The 21678-nt window shown below is 31.8% G+C and overlaps 1 protein-coding gene across 2 annotated transcripts in view; it reads right to left on the bottom strand.

The window, feature by feature from the left end:
- Positions 1 to 21678, bottom strand: part of LOC118191544 (xylosyltransferase Oxt-like) — a 142657-nt gene that overhangs the window by 97938 nt on the left and 23041 nt on the right. The window contains exons 2-4 of one of the 2 annotated variants that reach the window (XM_035362340.2): positions 20975 to 21446; positions 10453 to 10749; positions 852 to 1015 (exon numbers count right to left, since the gene is read on the bottom strand). In XM_035362340.2, coding sequence (XP_035218231.2) covers positions 852 to 1015; positions 10453 to 10749; positions 20975 to 21446 — 933 coding nt within the window. The remainder of the gene's footprint in view (positions 1 to 851; positions 1016 to 10452; positions 10750 to 20974; positions 21447 to 21678) is intronic. The other variant, XM_035362341.2, reaches the window with a different exon arrangement.

Genomic DNA, 21678 nt, shown 5'->3' with positions numbered 1-21678 from the left:
GCCATTTTGAAATCTTATGACCCACTGACGCACTCCACCTTCAGTGATAATGTTGTCCCCATACACTTCACGAAGCTGCCGATAGATTTCTATCGGTTTACAGTTTTTTGCAGTCAGAAACCTTATTACTGAGCGCACCTCGCAGCTCGCGGGATTTTCAATTAACGCAGACATTTCAAACCGTCACAGTATCTGAACGGAGCACAGCACGAACCTCTCACTAGCACGGCTAGATGCAGACTGAGCTGCGCAACGCTCTGACCCCAAGATGGCCGCGCTAGCCCCGCCCCTAGCGGACACAGACGGAAACGTAATCTACTTCCTGGATGGCCCTCGTAAATGACAGTTTATTCAATTAATAGCTATTTTATTTAGCACCAAAGTGAAATTAAGAACCAGTATTTTCCACATGTTGTATCATGAAAAACTATCAAATGCTCAAGCATAAAGCATACAAAAAAAAAAAAAAAAAAAAAAAAAAAAAAAAAAAATGCTTCTAGTGATCTGGCCATCTGGATTTTAGATTATTCCAGATATCGAACATTCGGATTTAGGACTTATAGTATAGTTATACTCAGTCTTATATTTATAGTTAGAAGTTCAGTGTAAATCACTGTGATGAAAAAAACATGGCACATCATATGGACTAAGTAAACTGTAAGGGCAGTGCCCTTACAGTTTACATGAAATCTGTAATATTTATTATCTATGGTGATTGCAACTATAAAAAAGTGATATTTGATTGAGTGAATCTAAATAATAATAAGTGAAATAAATGAATGAATAACAAATGCAATAAAAACAAGAAGTTGCAAAAACACTTTGAATAAGCAATTAACAAAATTACCTACTGAGTCAACATGAATGTAGAAATAATGTTTTTCACTGAAAAGTGACTTGATAAGGCGATATACTTGACGGACGGCACGGCCATTAACTGTTAGAAGAAACACAATTCTGACAGAGTCAGGCCCCAGTACTGATACAGCAGGTTTTGGCTCAAGCTTTACCATCTCTATAATATTAAACAAATATTTTATAAAACAGAGAAACAAGGTGTAAAAATACTAAATGAAACAATTTTTAATACAGAAAACTTGCCTGCACTAAAATATTCATTTAATTACAAGACATATCATCAGATTTCCATAGCAGTTTCCTGTACTTATCCGTTTTGCCGGCGCAGGCGATAAAGTCACCATTTAAGGTCCAACTGATGCCAAAGGGAATATCCTAGCTGATAACCTTTTACGCCTCATTTTCAATACAAGTCACGGCTATTTCTTATCAGATTGTTTGTTTCTTTCAATACTGGCATACAATTACGTAGAATTTTTACCAGATAGTTCAATTTTATGCCTTAAGGCCATTCACGGTAATTAAGTCAATTAGGATGCAAACACACTGCTCACTCAAAGGCGAAAATATAGAAAAGGCAAAGTCAAGGTTTTAAATTCATCAGTACTAATGAGAATGCACTAGCGAAGTAAAGCACTGTGGTTTTACATAATTTTGAGTAAGCTATTCTTAAAAATTAAAATAATTCTTTCATTTAAATTTTGTATTCAAAATTAAGATTTAACTTGAAATTAATGTAGATAATTACTGAGAGAATTAGATTTTTGTAGCATAGTTTATGCGATATGAGATCACTTGGGGTCACGTGATACGAACTGGCAAATCAGAATGTTGAACCATAAAATCATAGTAAATTCTCAAATTAATCATCTTTATTTATTGGCTTTATACAAAATTTTAAACGATATTAAAATGTTTATGGCTTCAAAATAAAAAATTCTTAAGAACTAACATTTGTTAACATTTTTTTATGTGTATACTGTATGTTGTCGCCAACAAAGTCTGCTTGGCAAGATTTGCGCCGTCAAAACGGAAAAGTACCCAATTTCCTTCTCTAATTATTATCAGTTACTTTAGAATCGGCACTTCAAGGTCCTTTTTTCCCCTTCTGGTCTTCTTCATAATCTTGGTGAATATTATTGCAGAAGGTGGTTTGTTCTATAATTTACTAAACATGTTCTATAAACAATTAAACAACAATTAGATGTTCTATAATTTACTAAAATCATTCTTCTGTGGGTGATGATAACACACATTATGATTTACATTTCTAATGTGAAATATATTAGTATTAAATAGATATACTAAATTTTATGCTCTCTGGCTAATTGTATTTTGCAATTTTCTTCCACATTTATTTTGAGAAAATCCTGAACTGGGAAGAAAAGCTTTTATTTATTGAAGAACTTTTAAATGCAATGAAAATTTAATTAATAATTACTGTACATAGGATTTATCTGGATAAAATTAATGTACCATATAATGAAGTAAAATAAATATATATTAACATTGTAACATTGGTTGAATCTTTTTATAAAAATCTACAAATGTCTACAGTAAATTAAGACAACTCAGATAAAATGAAATAAGAAAAAAGGTTGATAAAATGTAATAATATTCAGATGAAATGTTGATGTAGTTCAAATGAAATAAAATTTAATAAGAAAAATTATTCTCAAAATTACTAGGGGTGCAGGAATAAAATTTGTACAATTTAAATTTCATTTATTGCTGGAAAACATTTCCCTTACTGAAAGTTAAAAATTAAACATCAGAAATTCAGTGATCTACTAACAGACCACGAGATGTGATAAAAAACTGGAAATCTTTCAAAAAAATTGGGAGAGTTGGTAGCTATTAAAATATGAATATACAGTCAAAAGTCCTTAATCTGGACTCGTCAGGACTTCGGCGATTCCGGATTATAGATCATCAGTTTAAATCTGGTAGGATGGCATGCAGAAATTATAAAATTAAAAATATGAAACCGTAATTTATGAAATAAAGAATAATTATGATCTAAAGGGCATCAAAATTTACAAAAAAAAGCTTAATATTTATTTGTTTACTTTATTAAACATTTCTTTCAATGTACGTTGTTTAAGTTGCTTTGTTTTTTATGTGATAATACTTTCTCTTTAATTCTATAAACAGACATAATTTCTTGTTCAGTTACAAAGTTCCGCTGTTCAAGTCCTATAATTGCTGTGTCGAGAATACTGACTAATTTGTCAATTGAAATTTTTTCGTTTTCAATAAACTCTGTGTCACTTTCTTCGCTATCGAAAGCGAATTATAATGATGAGGAATTTGATTTAAATCATATCAAAGACGGAGTACATCGAGATGAAATACTACATTTAGTAAGGAATTATAAGCCAAATAAAATAAAAACATCTGCCCTGAAGATAAGGATAGTGCTGACAGATCAACTTCCAATTCATTGCGTGCCGCGGCGTCCCCCCTTCCCCCCGCCGCACAGCAGCGTGAAATTGATAAACAGATTTCGGAATTGTTAGATAAACAAAGGATATGCCTTTATCCATTTTTTGCAGCAATTCCACTTTTTGTTTGATGGACATCATAACATGCTTTTGCTTTGTAGATCCTTTGGCAGGTCCAGAATCGGAAATTGTTTTTGACATAATCGAAAGTTCAAGCCTACTTTTATAAAATTGCTCTAACAGTCTGCAAAAAATAATAAGCCGGATCCAATTCGAGGATTAAGGAACAATGCAATCTGCAACATTAACTGAATTAGATAATTTTAGCTTAGCTTATACCATCTGTTATACATTAAACGCGCATGCCTAAACGTATTTGCGTTATTTTGCACACATATTTGCAGCCGTAAAGGTCTTGTGCGCATGCGTCAACTTGATGCATGCGCAGAAAGTTTGTAGCTTTGAGGTCCAGATTATAGATCATTCCAGATTATGGGTGTCCGAATTAACGACTTTTGACTGTACAACAAATCTTAAAAACTTAATGCAGATACAGATAAGAAAGATTAAAAAATATATTATTACACAGAAATTAACCTTTATACAAATGAAATGCTGTAGTAACTAAGTGTTAAAGTAAAAAATGTATATCAAAATTTAAGATTAATTTTCATAGTGAATTGTAATTTTTATGTGCATTGTGAAATATAGGACTCTAGTTTTTCAAGCAGAACTTGTGTATTTATCTTGCTGTCAAATGGATCAAGGATATTGAGACAACATCTTCAAGGTTCTCTTTTTGTTCTGATTCTCTTTCTTCTCTTCAACTTTTGAACAGTATTACCAGCTTTGACAAATTAGTTATCATATCTCTATTAACTGTCAGTTTGCTTAAATTAAAAATAGAAGAATTGATATCTGCTTTGCTTTGTGTGTGCTCATCACATTTCTATGGAAATGAAAGAGCTGATTTTTTAGCTAAAGATGCCTTACATTTAACCATTGATATCAACATTCCAAAAAGCTATTGGAAGTCCTTTCATCATAAGAAGCTTTTAGCTAAGTGGAATGAGGAATATATTTCATCTTGTAATGCTGAGGTCACCAAAACATTCTTTCCTTCTTATTTATCATAGACTGCATTCTGAGTCTTTCCTCTCTGTAAATTTTAAAGTTTCTCAGTTTTTATCTGGTCACAGTAAATTTGCAAGTTATCTGTTTTTTAATCTAAGAACAAACAATTATGTGAATGCTCAAATAGAGTACCTCAGGATGTGGAACATTTGATTTTCTCGTGCCCTATATTTGATGGCCCATTATGCTTGCAGAACGATTTGAAAGTATTCGGAGTGACTTGGCCAGTGAACTTATCTGTTTTCATGAAGTGCAGACTGCTGTTCTCTGCTTTTGTTCATTTTATTTATTTATGCATGTAACTTTTAATGTTTTAGTTAACTTACTTCTGTAAGTGCCGTGTTGTAAATATGCGGTGCATGGGGAATCTATATGTTTTCAAATAAAAAAGTGCACCATTCAGATTTAAGGAAAAGAGGTACATAATCTGCTGCATTTACGGCTCCTGGAACATGGTGCCAGCTTTCAGTTTTTGTCAGTTTTCATATTTCTTTAATCCTGTTATTCATGAATGTTCCTTAAGTCTCATTATTCTTAATCTAATAGAGGTCTGTTGTAGAATCAGTCCAACAGTATTCTTTCATAATCTCAATCCCAAGATTTTGTTTCACTAAAAAAGTTAATCTAGTTCCAATGAAAAAAAAGGATAATAACTCAAGTCTGGGGATTGTGCATTTCTTCAACAGAGTTACTCTGAACTTGGCTTGAAGAAGCTGCACTTTTAATTGCTCCATATTTTCACTTTTCAAATAAACTACGGCTGCATATGAACTCGAGGCATTAGTGAAAATGTGTAAGCTGTATGACAGAGCATCATCTAATGTTACCCGTCTAGGAATCTTTACCAAGGGCAAATACAGATACATCATTCACTCACTTTAAAACTTTCCCTTTAAGTACCGTTGAGGAGTTTAGCATGCTATTTTTTTATGATTATTCCAGTTCTTTTGCAAGTATAACTTTGAATCACTTTTCAAACTGTTGCCATCAAATGTTAGAGTCTTGCATTATATTTGAAGAAATTAAATAATGAAAAATCTGCATAAATGTATGTATATTTCTAGCATTGTGATAAAACAATGGTACAAAGAGCCATCGAATTTTGAATGACATAATCCTCCTACGAATATGGGCATGTGGAAGACCATATTTGAAATTTGGAATTTGTTTTATTATCGTTTTCATATTTTGTAAAACTTTAACTAATTTTTCAGTAACAAACTTAACGATTTAAAAGTGAGCAATGGCAATGTTGTAAAGAAAAAACATTTTTAAGCGAGCAATGGCAATGTTGTAAAGAAAAAACATTTTTATCTCCAGCATGCAAGAATCTGTATCAGAAATTTTAAAGATATGCTCAATTTAAACCTACTTTGTGATATTGCTCTTGAACTGAATTTTATGGTTTAAGTGTGAAAAATGTGATATTTAATAAATAAAAGTAACAGACAAAATGTTTAAAAAAAAGTCCCTTTGGACGTAATTTAAAATCTGAAACAGTTTTTTTTTTTTTTTTTGTTGTTGTTGTTGTTTTGTTTTGTGTGTGTGTGGTTGAGAACAATTTTTTTTTTCCAGCAGTATCTCCACTGGCTGGTAAATTATCCAGATCATTGACCCATGGCAAACTGACTTCATATCTACCATCATCATTTTTTCTCAAAGTCCTATGATAAAGATCTAATACAGCCATTTCCCACTCTACACTAGACTCATTTTCACTGGAATCAGTTATTTCTAAATCATTTAATTTCTATAAAGACTCTTAATTATTGCTGTGGATTAGCATACAGGTTGCAGATGAAATTCAGTTATTCATCTTGTCCATAACAATTGTCTATACTGCAACAAGACCAGATGATAAGTGGAAAGCGTTTCTGGTATAAAGACTTCCAGCATAGTCAACAGCATACTTACCAGTAGTTATGCCAATTGACACTAAAGATCTTAAATGTGACTCCAATCTATCATACAGCTACATGAACTTCACGTTCATAGTTTTTTTTTTTTTACTATCAATGATAGCAGTTCCCTGACATAAAACTCAACAAATAGCTCTTCGTGGCCAAACCTTGTTTTTAGACAATCAGTGGCTTTTGCATAGTTATCAGCAGTTAGCTGACAGCGATCTAAAATTTTTCAGGTTATATTGCCAACTCAGAATCAGAATCATCAATTTAGGGAAATAATGTCTACCTCAAAGGGATATTGCCTAATAAATTAAGTTGCCCAGTGGGCTCTCACAATGCTTTTTATAATTAAGTGGGTGCATGAGCACCGCCGCCATGAGGGCGAAAAAAGTGAAGACCGAAGTCTGCTATTGATGCCTGGTAGAAGATGGAGTAGGGCTTGTGAGCAGTAGATCTTTAAAGTTCATGCATTAAATGCAGTAAATCAGGTAATCTAGATCCTCATGAATCCTGCGGACGTATCACCAACTTCTTAATCCTTAGATTTGGCGAGTTTCATCAGTGTCATTACCACATTAAATCCAGCGAGTAACTTTTCTGCAGTTGTCTTTGCTTTTCTTATCTTATCTTTTCGACTTGCGAAGTGATGGCTTTCAGGAACTGTTGACTTGGCTGTCTCCTAATCAATCCAGAGCTTCACTTTGCACATCTGGAGAAGGCTTGAGTTTTTTTCTTCAATTTATCACTGTAGAGGGATGTTTCAGCCTTGTTTTTCTTTTCTCCTTCTACCTCCTTTGTGAATATAGGAAAATCAGCACTTGTAGGTGGAGGGATTAACTTCTTGGGATGGGTATTTTTTCTTTCAAATTTTCTGTGGTATTCCTTACATCCACGATAACTGGATACGCGCTTTTTCTTGACAGAAAATACAGGTGGAGGTTTCTTCAGGTTTTAGTTCGCACTTCTTGCTTCTATGGTTTTCACCGTATTTACAGCAGCATTAAATTATTGCATAAATGCTGTGAGTGGCCCCACTCCTGGCAATGATAGCACTGAGTGGGGCATTTCTTTGGTGCAAAGTTTTCAATACGAACATTCAAGCTGAACATATTGTTCAAATTATGGATTGCGTGACCAGCTTTGTTTTTCTTCAATTCCAACAGGTAGATTCCGAGTTTTTCGCAATTGTTCTTTTTACTTCTCTGGAATTGCTTTACTTTCTCAATAGGGAATTTGCGTCTTTGAAGATCTTTAAAGATTGCCTCTTCCAAAAACATGGCTTGGGAGATTTTTCAGCCCCACCCAGATGGGTTTTTCAAAGTTTATTTAGAAGGTATAGAAGGGAATACCTCTCTTCTGTTAAACAGACGTAGTGTTTCGGTAGTTGATAAGATTTTTAACTTTCACAAATATAGATTTGCTTTTCGTATCGGCTTCCAATTCTTCCGAACAGGTTGTATGCAAAATTTACTCACTTTTCAGCCAATCAATAGCTGCACTTTGGAATACAGTGGGTGGGGGGCGTTTCCAACTGCACGGCTCCTCCTCGCTCTGCTGATCTAGAATGTTGAACCTATTATCTGCACCATTTTCCACATCTAGACTTTCAAATCGATTTTTCTTTTAAATTTCCATCAGCTCTGCATTCTTTGGCTGTTTTGCTGTCTTTTTCGGGAAAGTCCATGCACCTTCTTTTTGATTTTCTTCTCCTGTTTCTTTTCCCTCGAGTTGTGCCTTTTCGGACTCCAACTTGGCTGAATCTTCTTTTGTCCACCGTCCCTTGGATTCTGCAATGTAATTTTCGATTTCTGGGTTTTTATGCTTAGCCAGCAATTTAGTAACCTCATCGATTCCTATTTTGCATACTAATTCCATTTGTTCCAGGCTGCTCAGTAGATGAATATTTTCTACGCTGTTTATAATCATTGCTACGCTGCTCGTAGGCTTGTCCAAGATTTTCTTTTTCGGAGATTTCAGATAGTCCTCTTTCCTTCTTTCATTGTAGAGATTTATATTGCCAACTGTGATGTAATGGATGAGATACTGAAATTTATGTTCATAACCAACTGACTCATCATGAATACTGAGCCAGTCTCCAACTTCCCCGCTAAATTCAACCAATTCTATTTTGGGGAGCTTTAATTTTGTTTTTTCACTTGTATTCGTCATCACCGGTTCACAAAAATGTGAGAGTTTATCAAGACATGCTTTAGTATGAATGAGAGCTACATCTAATTTTGATGGTTATTCTTCAGTTTTCTTGTATTTAACATCAAAATCTTCAGATTTGGCATCTATTAAAATAGTACAAATTATTATACTATCAATTAACCTAAATCTGTAGCAATTCACTAAAGGAAATTTAATTTCCATTTCCTCATGCTTTAAACCTGTTTCATTTAAAGATGCTATTTACAAATTGTAATACTTCATAAATCTTGCTCTAACAGGTGTTCTTCTATTAATAATATTTTCCTTATTAATAAAATCTTAAATCAATAACGTCTATATTAACAAATTCACTGAACATTACCCTTTAAACATGACATCTGTCCGTCATCACAATGTTGTAAATGCATAGATTGCTAATCTTTCTTCTTACAATTTTTTTTATTATTAACTTACTTTTTAAAAACAAAATTAATCTAAATAAATATAAAGAGTGACACCAGTTGCACTGAGAAAATTATATTACACTAGTGATAGACGATTGCAGTGCTCACCCTCAAGATATCAAAGAAAAGTATAAAAAATGGTTATCAAAAACAGGTGTTAAAATGTTATTTTTTTTCTTTTCCCTAAATACCACTGTAAAAATGGAGCCTATGGATAAAGGGATGATAAAAAGTGTTAAGATGCATTATCGTGAAAGAATTTTAAAGAAAATCTTAATGAGAACTGAAAGTAATCAGCCTTTATGTGTAATAAGGTTACATTAATACATATAGGTACTTAAAAGTATGGATTTATGATGACGCTGAAAAAAAGTTGGTTTTATAGCCAAGATTAATACTAATAGTAACAGTAGTATCAAAAACTAAAATGGGCAAGATGTGGAGCTGCATATGTGGTTGTAGTGGGAAAATAATAGATAATTACAAGATTATTTATTTATAGATAATGAAGTTGAGATGCCAGGTCTTCCCACTGAAAAAGATTTGCTGGAGAGCATAACAATAGCAATCAGATTGATTATAATGAAGATGAAAACATAATGAAAATGAATGCACAATATCTTCACCAGAAGATATATTAATTGCATTTGATACTTTACAATGCAAATTTCAGTTTGAAGAAAATGTACCAGAAAGTAGATGCGAGACTTATTATGTCATGAAATGTTAGTTCCGACAATGAAAACAAACTAAAGTAACATTATTTTTCAAAATGAATTTATGTAATTTTCATACATAACTTTAATCGAATGGATACATTAACATACGAAATTTTGCCTTTATATTTCATTTTACCACTATTTTACAATTAAAATTTTAAAAATTTCTCATTTTAAATCATGTTTTATCGTAACCTCTATTTTGCAAATTTCTCCATTTAGTGACATTTTTTGCAAGCTTCTGTGGCTTTATTAAATGCAGGTCTGACTTAAAAATCAAAATCAAAGTTTATATGCAAACTATACATTTCCTGGTATAATTAATTATATTGCATATCTTGCACATTATTACTATGATATTTATGTAAAGTAAACAAAAAAATTTTTATTTTTTATTATTCAGTCAAGATAATGCAACACATATCGTCACTGCTATAGAAATGAGAAAGCAGCAATTTATAAGAAAATGTAAAACAGAGAATAAGTTTTTATTGGTTTTAGCAACAATCAATATTCTACAGATGTGTAATGTAATCATTCCCCACTTCCTAACTACATATGACATTTTGCAAGAAGTCAGATAATCAATGATATGTATTCAGTTCTGCCTCAAAAAGGACCCTTTTTACTTATCAAATACTACAGTAACAATGACAATAGTATTAAATAATTTAAATTTTCAATTATTTAAATTGTGTGATTGAAAAATCATACAATTGTATATATGTATAGGAAATGTTGAAAAGATAATTAAAATCATAAAATAAACTCTCACTTGGCAAACCAGTGTGATATACATTCATCGCAAAATATCCACCACAAGTTTCTACGGAATTCTGAGGGCATTCCATATTGCAAAAATTATCTTTCAGTTTAAATTGTTCATGTGGTTTCTCCTTACCACAAAAGCATTCATTGCCATACTGTACACCTGCATATAAGTAGCCTGACTGTAAACACAGATCAACACATCGAGATGGAGAATTATTTGGCATTTTCCTTGAATAACTAGACAATAAGCGTTTTTTTGAATGATCTCTGAAACATCCAACATAAGAATTTGGCACATCACCTATACAAATAAAATGCAACTAAACATAAAAAATATTCAAATCAAATTCATGTTAAAAATCTTGAAATCATAAACATATAAAATGAAGAGGCCATAAAATTATCAGAAATAAAAAATAAAATACATCATGCATTACTTCTAATGTTCATAACATAAAAAATATAAAAATTTAACTTATTAAGTTCTATATTTCTTACTAAAATAATCATAAAAAATGGAAAATAAACGTATCATGCATTATTTTCAATGTTCATTCAATAAAAATAGAACAATCATAAAATCAAAACTTTACTTATTATTTTCCATATTTTTCTCATAAAATAATCAAAATCAACATGCAATGAATTACTGATAGTGAGAAATGCAGAAAGCAATATAAATCATGACTAAAAAAAAATTAAAAATTCTTCAGTAAACTATATTGGTGAATTCTGCTATTTCTCAATTAGCTAAGTAGAAAGAGAACAAAAGATATGACCGGTACCTAATATGATGACCTCAGTAAACAAAAACTGAGAAGGCCATATTTGGTCAGCAGCCAATTTATGGCTTAAGAAATAAATAGCATAATTATTTATACCTACATATTAGTGCAATCACACTTGTTAAAGTCACCAGATTTCAAAATCCAACAGCCATGAGTATAATAATACCGCAGTTTTTAACAATTGTAATTCTCATATATATTCTTTTTGTTGTATTTCAAGCCATTTTTATAGACAAACTGTGATTTTTTTTTTTTTTTTTTTTTTTGTGTGTGTGTGTGTGTGTGTGTGTGTGTGTGAGTGTGTTAAAATTTTTAAATACGTGCTTGTGGAATTTGCCTTTAATAGGGAGAAACTCCAGTAAATTTTTTAAGGAACAGAGTATTTTGCCACAAAATTGCTAAAGGTAATAATTGTTTTTTAATCTATTCTTAACCCTGCACCATTAGTGTGGCGTCCTGCAGACGCCTTGTACTGCTATCTACCTTTCTGTCAACTATACACAAATTAGTAGAAATCATCGAAACAATGCCAATTTTATTTTAGTGCTGAGAGGACCATGTTCTAAGCCGATGTGTACTGCTGGAGTCTAGGAGACACCACGTGACCGTTTATTTTAAATGTAAGTATTTTTAAATTTATATATTCTGGTATTTTTAATTTTTATTATCAACAGCTGTCCTTAGTAGTCCCCCCTCCCACTTTAGTGATAGGTAAAAGAAATTGTGAATATATTTAATTCTAAATGTAAAAAGAATGTATTTCTTCTGGTATTTACAATTTTTTTGAGCAACAATTGTTTTTTGCTTTTATTACTTATTTTCTTACCTTTAATGACTTCTCAGAAAAAATTCAATATGGCGAATGAATGTGACAGAGAAATAGTACTAGTATGCTGATGGAAGAAGATGAATCAGGTGATGAGTTTGATGATTATAGTGATACAGAACAAGATCGAATGGGAAAATGAGAAGAAAACACAGACACCAAACAAGAAATAAAATTCCAATGATAGCGGATAGTGATGATTATATTGCGAATAATTTTTTCCTATGCCGGAATAAATCATCAAAATGGTCAAAAGTTTGCCCACTTAAAAATATATGCAACCCACAACATAATATTGTCACTCATTTACCAGGAGTGAAAAGTGTCACGAAGAATGCTGGAACGCCTGAGCAATGATGGGCATGTTTTTTCGACAATGGTATGCTATCTAATATAGTTAAATTCACAAATAAAAAGATATCCATAATACAGGAAAATTATTCTCGGGAAAGGGATGCCCTTTTGATCAACATAATTTAAATAAAAGGGCTTCTATGCATATTATACACTTTTGCTTCTAGAAAAGACAATCATGCAAATACCAAGGAGATATGGTCCTCTGATAAAATGGGTATTGAGCTATGCTGTCTAATAATGTTTGAAAAATGATTTAGGTTCCTTTTATATTGTTTGAAGTTTGACAATAAGGACACATGAGAGATAAGAAAGAAAACTGACAATTTAGGACCTATACGTGATGTGTTTTCTTCATGAGTGGAAAATTGTGAGAATGCTTATTCAGTTGGAGAGTATTGTACAGTTGATGAAAAGTTAGAAGCTTTTAGGGGTAAATGTTTCTTCAGGCAATACATCCCTAGTAAACCAAATAAGTATGGGATAAAATTATTTGCATTAGTAGATGCTAGGATGTACTACACCGTAAACCTAGAAACATATGCTGGCAAGCAGCCTGCAGGTCCATTCAAAATTAGCAAGAAACCAGCAGATGTTGTGAAATGGCTGAGTTCTGTAATCTCAGGAAAAGGTCGCAATATAGCTGTAGACAATTAGTTTACCTCGTTAGACTTCGCTAATTTTTTGTTTCAGAATAATCTTACTTTGGTTGGAACCATGAGGAAAAATAAGAGTGAAATTCCTCCAGAGTTTACACAAAGAATCGGGAAGTAGGAACATCATTGTTTGGGTTTCAGAATGACTCAACTCTAATGTCTTATGTAACTAAGAAAAACAAGGTGGTTCTGATTCTCTCCACTATGCATCGTGATGATGCAATTGATGAATCATGTGAGAAAAACAAGCTACAGACGATAACTTTTTATAATGGAACTAAATCAGGAGTTGATACTGTTGACCAGTTGTGTAGCACTTATAAAGTTGCCAGGAAAACAAACAGATGGCATATGGTCATATTTCATAGTATGATGAATATAGCAGCTATAAATGGTCAAATAATATATCATGCAAATGATTTATCAATCAGCACCAGATGCAGTGAGTTTTTAAAACTTTTGAGTCGTAATCTAGCTGATGATTCCTTGTGTAGACATTCTCAGTGTTTAGCATTACCTAGAAACTTCAAGCAGGATATTCAGAGCCTTTTCCCAGCTGAGGGTACAGTTCGACTTACAGAAGAGGCTCGAGCTACTAAAAGGCACAGATGTCATGAATGTGGCTGTTCCAAGAACAGGTACATTAAGTACAAATGTCGCAGTTGTAAAAAATTTCTATGTTTAGAACACGCTCAGCAAATATGCGCGGATTCCTAGTTTGTGCAACTAACTAAATGAGACAATTTCACTTGTACTTTTCATTTGTATTTACGCAAGTTGAATAAAATTAAGTATCACTGTAAACTGAAGTTTTGTTACTTGTGTCTGTAATATGATACCACAAATATTTATGATTTACTCCAATAATTCCTTTGCATTCAAAAATGTGAACTTAATGGCCTAAATACATATTAGTACAGCAAAAACATATATGGCGTCTATCAGACGCCATGCAACCTTTAACTTAACAATATGCCACACGAGCACTGCAGGGTTAAAGCAACTACCACGCATCATTCAGAATACTTTTGTGAAAGTACATCCACAACCAACAATTGCAAAAATAAAGCCTGCATAAGAATTTTTATGAGCATGGGGTACATCTTAAGTCATGTTTTTGAGACATGAAATTTTAATGATAAACATGATGAATTTTGTCAACTAACAACTACAGCAGAAAATATAGAATTGCTCCCCCGTTTTTTCCTATTGCATATAGATGAAGGAGGGAAATAAGTGCACCTCATTCCATTTTTTAAATTCCTGTACAACAAAATATACTTTTAACAATAAATTTAATATGGAAAATATATTTTGGATGTAAAATAATAGCAGTGAATATATTTTTCAATGTTTTATGATAAACTGATATAATTTAAAGTAAATTTAATTTATATTTTTCAATCAGCAAATTACTTTATTGCAAGTTTTTATAGATGTATCACACTACCTTTACATGAGATGTTGATACAAGTTGAAAGGCTAAAAATTAATGGGCATACTTCTTAAGTCCAAAATAAATGTTTTAAAAAATGTTAGCAATTGCTAAAGGTTGCATCCCTATAGGAAGCCCAAAAAAAAAAAAAAAAAAAAAAAAAAAAAAAAAAAAAAAAAAAAACTATCAAACATCATCAACAGAAACCTAGATAAATTATGCTCTTGAAAACGTATCAAACTTTTCCTACTAATTCCTTAGTACCAAAATAACAAATAAAAATTATAAATACCTATTTATCAAACATTCAAAATAAGTTTCAAGAGCATGTCTCTGAAAAATTTTAGATTACAAAAACTGAATGAGTTTTCCATACTGATAACTACTTGCCATAACGTTTACAGTTCTTTTTTCTATAACAAAATGTGAGAGAGTTATTTTTCACAATTTGCTACAAGTATGTTTTAAATTTGGTTTTGCTGAAAATGCTGCATATTTTCTAAATCTAGTCTGGCAAGTCTGCATTTTTTACAACATCTACAAAAAGACCTCGTGGAGAAAAAGATGCATAAAGCTATACCAACAAGATGGAACTTTTGCTCAAGAATTATTAATACAGTAAGTACGTGGAATAAAAAAGTTAGCCATGTTTTTTGAAGACATCAATAGAGAGCTGCAATGGATACTTTGTGTATATCACAAGGGCATGGGTTCATTAAATTTCTGGGTGAACGTAAGAACTATTTTCTTCTGAAGTTGTATTCGGTGATATTTAGTCATACAGATATACTTTTTGAGATTTTATAAAAGAAAATCCTTGATACTGCTTAGCGTGAAAAAAAAAATCAATTAATTTCAATATGTGCAAATGTCACAGCAAAATGATTATGAAGCGGTATGGGAAAAAGCCAGTGCATAAGAGACAAATGAATTGTCAGCAAAAGGTATGCGTGATGACAAATTTGAAATCAGGTGACTATACTTTGAGATTTTGTACAATATATCTAATTAAATATCCAAGAGATTTAGTTCTCTAATTAAACTTTTTCCCCCTTACTGAACTTTTGAGTTTATGGTTCTGAGAATGAAGAGAAATTTTATTTCTCATAATTCTAATTTTCCTGAAATATAACTAAATAAATTAAGTGCCGGACCACATTGCAAACCGTTTAATTTCATAAAGCTTAAGAAAGAGCCAATTGCTCTATATTCTGCTGAGTTTGAAAATGAATCTGTACATTAACTAGTACCATGTATGAATATGAACAACATTCACAGCATTATGAGAGAAACAAATTATCTTCACTCATTCTATCAACACCAGTTTCAACTGCATCAGTAGAATGGTCATTTTCAGCTTTAAGAAGAATTAATAATTATAGAGTAACACAGACAAAAGAGAAATTAAATGAACTTTAAGTGAACTATCCATCGAGAAACAACAACTTCTGAGAGTTAAAGCATTACCCTCCTTTTATGAAGACACTATGAAAAATTTACTTTACAAAATAGAAGGGCAAAATTCCCATTCAAATAATTTTATTTCTAATGAGTGTAATTAAAGAATTATTTCTAAACTTTTGATTGTACCTTAGATTTCAGATTTATACTATTATTTTCATACACCAAATAATGTATGTACCCTCAATATAAATTGTTCATAAATATTAATAAATTGTATAATACTCAGCAGAACTGAAAACTGGCAAGTCTTAAATTTCTATTACTTATATTCTATAATTTTATTTAAGTGTTATTATACAAATGCATGATAACTAAATATTTAATATGCTTAGTACTAACCCCCCATTCATTAATATAAACATTTTCTAAGTTTTATACTTAAAAGCATTCCCTTTAGGAAAAGACAGGATATGTTCCTGATTAAATCCACAAAGGCATGAAAGAAAAAAAATTCAAAACGAGTAAAATAAAAAATTCCCTTTAAATGTGTAAAATATATATGTGAGTAAGAAATTATGTTGAGATAGCCTTAATGGATTGCAGAGAACTTCTTGCATAAATAGCAAAATGACATTTGCAGGCAGATGTAGTTGTAGATTTTATCATAACAATAACATGTTAAAAAGGGACCAAGTTCGGGGAGAAACAATGAGAAAATCTTTTGTCTCCGACAAAAGAGTCAAGATCTAACAGATGGCAAATTCCATAGCAGTTCCTTTAATCATAGCTGTAGGAATGTGCAACATTCTTCAATTTATTTTTTAAACAATTTATTATTTTCTTTGATATTCAATTTCTAACTTGGCAAGTTTTAATTGTCAATAAATTACATTTAAAAAATTCGACTTCTCCAATTGGAAATTATGCTCTTGCAAATAATACACACACTATAGATTTTCATGTGTAGGCTGAGAATTTTTAACAAATTTTTTTCTATTGAAGTTTGGGGATCAGCTTATATGTGAGTTTAAAATGATTTACAAATCATCAGATCACAAAAATAATAATGTAGGTTAAATAATGGAAAAACATTATTTTATCCTAATATAAGTCAATAGAACTTCTTAATATCAGTATCCGCTTTTCCATATTTTCTAGCAATACTCAGATGTCTCCTGTTAAGGATAAATCTATGTGAATTTCATCATCTCTATTTCACCATTAACACAGCTATCACCTGTTTCATATATATTATTATATATATTATTATATAATAATATATTATTATATATATTATTATATAATAATATATTATATATATATATTATTATATATATAATATTATTATATATATTATATAATATATTATTATATAATAATATAATATTATTATATATAAGATTTTCAATTCTGTCTATAGCACTGCTCAGCAAAAATGATAAATTTTGAATTAAAAACTAATAGAATAAGCAGTCCTCTTTTGTGCTATTTCACTACATAGTAGCAAGAGATTGTTTTTTATTAAGAATACAACTGAAGGGGGTGGAAATATTGCCATTATTCAATAATTTAAGAACTGCTAAGAAATCTCGCAACTGCTCAGCTGTAAACAAGAGTACATTTTACTTCTCTACTGCCAAAGCACCAGATGAAACATACGGCTAAAAGTTGGAAAAATTGAGAGACATGAACATTCTACAGTACCCCCCCACACCTTTGTGAATGGAAACTCAAGATGATTTAGCGTTCGGCTTTAATTCACCTGACAGATTTAAGTTGGATGAAAAATTATTTGCAATTTTGGCAATATATATAACTGGATTTACAAAATAATTTTATGTTCAATTTATACACAAGTTTTCAACTTTGGCTGAATTTTTATTGCAAAATTTTGGCACTTTCACATTATCTGCCCAGAGCTCCTGCAAAGTTTCCAATTGCCTGGTGACTATTCCCCCCCCACACACACCTAACATTTAAAAAACAGTAGCCATTTTAAAAAAATGGCAGTGCACTGAGAATTGCATAAAACAGCTGTAAATTACTGAAATTAAAGCTGCAAGAAATATCGATTATGAAACAGTAAAAATTACACAAATCAAAAATCCATAACAAAACACTTAACAAATTACCTAAATTATAAATGCAACAAACATCCATAATAAAACACTTTCTCAATTTTTGTGGTCCATGTGCACAGTGACCTATTTTAATTTTAAAAAAAAGCAGACAATAGCAGAAGTTTTGACATTGCACAGCAAACTGACACTGCTCTTCATGTACATATTGACCCATTTTAACTTAAAACACAGAACTGCTGAATTCTCAGCATTGCTCTTCATATACACATCAACCTGCTTTAACTTAAACATAAAAAAAATAATAATAATAAACAAATTCAGAGAATTTTAGAATTCTCAGTATTGCAAAGCAAGTTGGAACTGCTCTACATTTATACAATGACTTGTTTTAACTTAAAACAAATGAGAGAACTGCTTTTATTCAGAAAAACCAATTATTTAATATTCTTCTTTTTCCATACTAGACACGCATACTTCTCACAGACTGAATCAGCATTAATCAGTAGTTGTATTTGAAGACTTAGAAACAATAGCAACTCTAAGAATGTGTATTCTCTAGACCGGCAATAAATAAAGTAAACAGCTGTTGTACATGATATTTTGCTATTCTCAAACCAATTTCCTACTCGCATTGGAACACTTTGCTTACAATCATTAATAATACATTTTCATACAATTTGATCATTTGCTTCAAGGGAATTTTAAAACAATGCCCATTACATGCTGGCACAATCTGCATACAGCCATTAAAGGGTTTGCAGATAAAATGCATGTTTGTTAAATTCTGGGTTGCATGATTTGGCGACATAGTGCTCTGCTCAGTGATCCACCTCACCACTGGGTAGATTACACAAAAGTACCAAAATTTTACCTTTAGTTTATAAACTGATTAATTCAAACTCAGAAATATATGATATACAAATACTGATACTTTCTCATCAACTAACACCCCCTCAAAAACTGTCAAAACATTTTTCTAACTCATTTGTCCAGTAACCATTATTTATCATTAAAAATATTCAAAACTGTCTATAGCTATTTTCCTTTTGAAAACCATATTTAGTGATGTTTTGCAGTTTGATACCAAAGCCTTCTTAAGACAATGAATTATGGTACTAATACAATGGTACTAATAGCAAGTACCCAAATTACAGTGGTGGTGGAGGGTTTCTTGGCACAAAATCTCAATGGTTATATGGGCCGGAACACATGTCAAAGAACTTTTTAACACCAACAGACATATAAACAAACAAATAACATAAAAACCACAAGAATAGCTTAAAATACAATGATGGGGTTATCTACAATGGTAATATATGAGTGACCGATTCTCAAACGGGTCAGCAAAACTTCCTCCTTCCGGTTCCTAGTTGGCTCCCAGCATTCAATTTTTGGTTTGATACTTTTCAGCTTATTTGCTAGCTGAGTATCCCAGACTTCCTGCCATTTAAACAACAACTTGTCCTTGATGACTTTACAGATGTCATTAAACGGGACGAGGCGATGCGCAAGATGAACTGCAGATTTGGCTGTGATGTCTGCTAGCTCGTTCCCTTTAATACCATGTCCTGGAACCCAACAGTAAAGAATATCATACCCACGGCTTCTTAATTTGAGGTTAAGGCTTAAAATATCAACAACATTGGGATTCTGAGCCTTATAACTTGAATTTAAGAATTTCAAAGCACTAAACGAGTCTGTATATTTAATAAATTGTCTTCGATATTGCTTAGAAATAAACAAAAGAGCATAATATATAGCATTTAATTCTGAGGTGAAGACCGAGCAGGCGTCATGCAGTCTTTTACCATCAATGTGGTCTTCAATAATAAAGGATGTACCAACATGTCCTGATGCTTTTGATCCGTCTGTGTATACAGGGACGTAACTATTGTATTTGCACCTGTGGTCAGAAAAAGTTGTCTGTACACAAACTCGTTAGTATCTTGCTTGCCAAAATGCTGGAAAAGGTCTAAGAGTGAAATCCGAGCATCCTCCCAAGGTGAGATTTCGAAATGCTTTACTGCCTGGGTAGAGAGATCTGTCATGTGGTATTTCTCAATTAGAGAGTTAACCCTAAGTGAGAAATAAGGTCTAGCCTCAAATAAGAGTTTGTAACTGTCATCGAAGGAAGAAATATGGTTTGGATGGTCAGGAAGTGACATAACATTGAAAAAGTAGCAGAGAGACAACTGCTCACGTCTTAACCGAAGCAATGGCTTGTGGCAGTCAACATACAGACTCTGGACTGGAGATGTTCTAAATGCACCAGAAGATATACATAGTGCTTGATGATGAACGGGATCTAGTTTTAGTAATATAGAAGGCCTTGCAGAACAATAAACAATTGGCCCGTAATCAAGTTTAGAGCATATAAGTGCTCTATAAACCCGGAGTAACGAGCAACAGCCCACACCCCAGGAGGTGTTTTCCAGGACTTTCAAAAGATTCAGTCTCTTCAAACACTTCCTCCTTAGGTATAAGATGTGTGGAAGGAAGGTCAATTTTCGGTCAAACATCACTCCTAAAAATTTTACTTTAGATTAAACTGGTTAGGCTTTCTGCAAAAATGGACACATACAGTCTTCTGTTTTGAAAAAATAAATCCTTCTTTTTTTGACCAATGATCGATTCTATTAAGAGCGATTTGCAGCTGCCTCACCCAAATTATGCAGCAATATATTATTGTAATATTTATTTCATTATTTAGGAAAGTCACCAATCATAAGCCTGTAAATTATCACTTCAAAACAGATTTTAAAACCTAGATGTGTTTAATTAAATCTTTTTAAGAGAACAAGAGAGTAGACTGGTTATAAAAATTAAGAAACAGATCACAATTCATTTAAAAATTACATAAACAACAGAACAAAATAAGTTATTTTATAATCATCTGAGTCATGATAAAAAGATTTTAGAACAAAATGTAATGTTCTAATTAATCAAGATGAAATAATTTTTGCTTTTTAACGAAACTGTTACCTTTTAATGGACAATAACGAGGTAACCTCTTTGGATAAAGCATTCCCTGCTGCATAAGGCACGTTATGTTAGCAATTTCATGTTTGCAAGCTTGTGTAGTGGCACGATGAATGGCAGATACTGCTTCTTTAGTAGTAATATTGCACCAAGGATGAAAATCAAGCTCATCTATATTTAAAATACCATCAGTCTTATTTATTTTTTTGGATTCATTTACACTATTGACTATATTTCTATCACTTGGATTTATTTTTAGGTTTTTCAAGTCCTTTTCAGCAGGCACAACAATCTCAATGAATCTCTGCTTTTCAGTATCTCGAGGAGATATGTTTCTGCTGCTACTGTCCTTGAGTAGTTTCTCCCACACATTGCCCTGCCTATCTTCATCATCAACAATATAATCATATGCATATTTTTCGATACCAGGATCAATACGGGAACTCCTCTGATTCAGTTCTTTATCACCAATGAGCTGTAATAAAATCCATATATTATTCTTACAAAAAATAATGGTAAAAACTACTCGCAAAACTATCTTTTTCTCAATTCTATTTAAATATACAATGAGCTTCCATTAATACAAAATAGACAATTCAAACAATAAGCTCCCAAAAACACTAAGAAAAATGACTTCAGGAATACTTCTGATAATTTGAATAGTACTGCTAGAACCTATGTTCTGAATTCATTATAAATCGCCTCGC

Source organism: Stegodyphus dumicola, chromosome 5, assembly GCF_044657685.1.
Source record: "Stegodyphus dumicola isolate Sdum_Otavi_A_Nest chromosome 5, ASM4465768v1".
Taxonomy (NCBI): domain Eukaryota; kingdom Metazoa; phylum Arthropoda; class Arachnida; order Araneae; family Eresidae; genus Stegodyphus; species Stegodyphus dumicola.
This window is presented reverse-complemented; position numbering and strand designations above follow the sequence as displayed.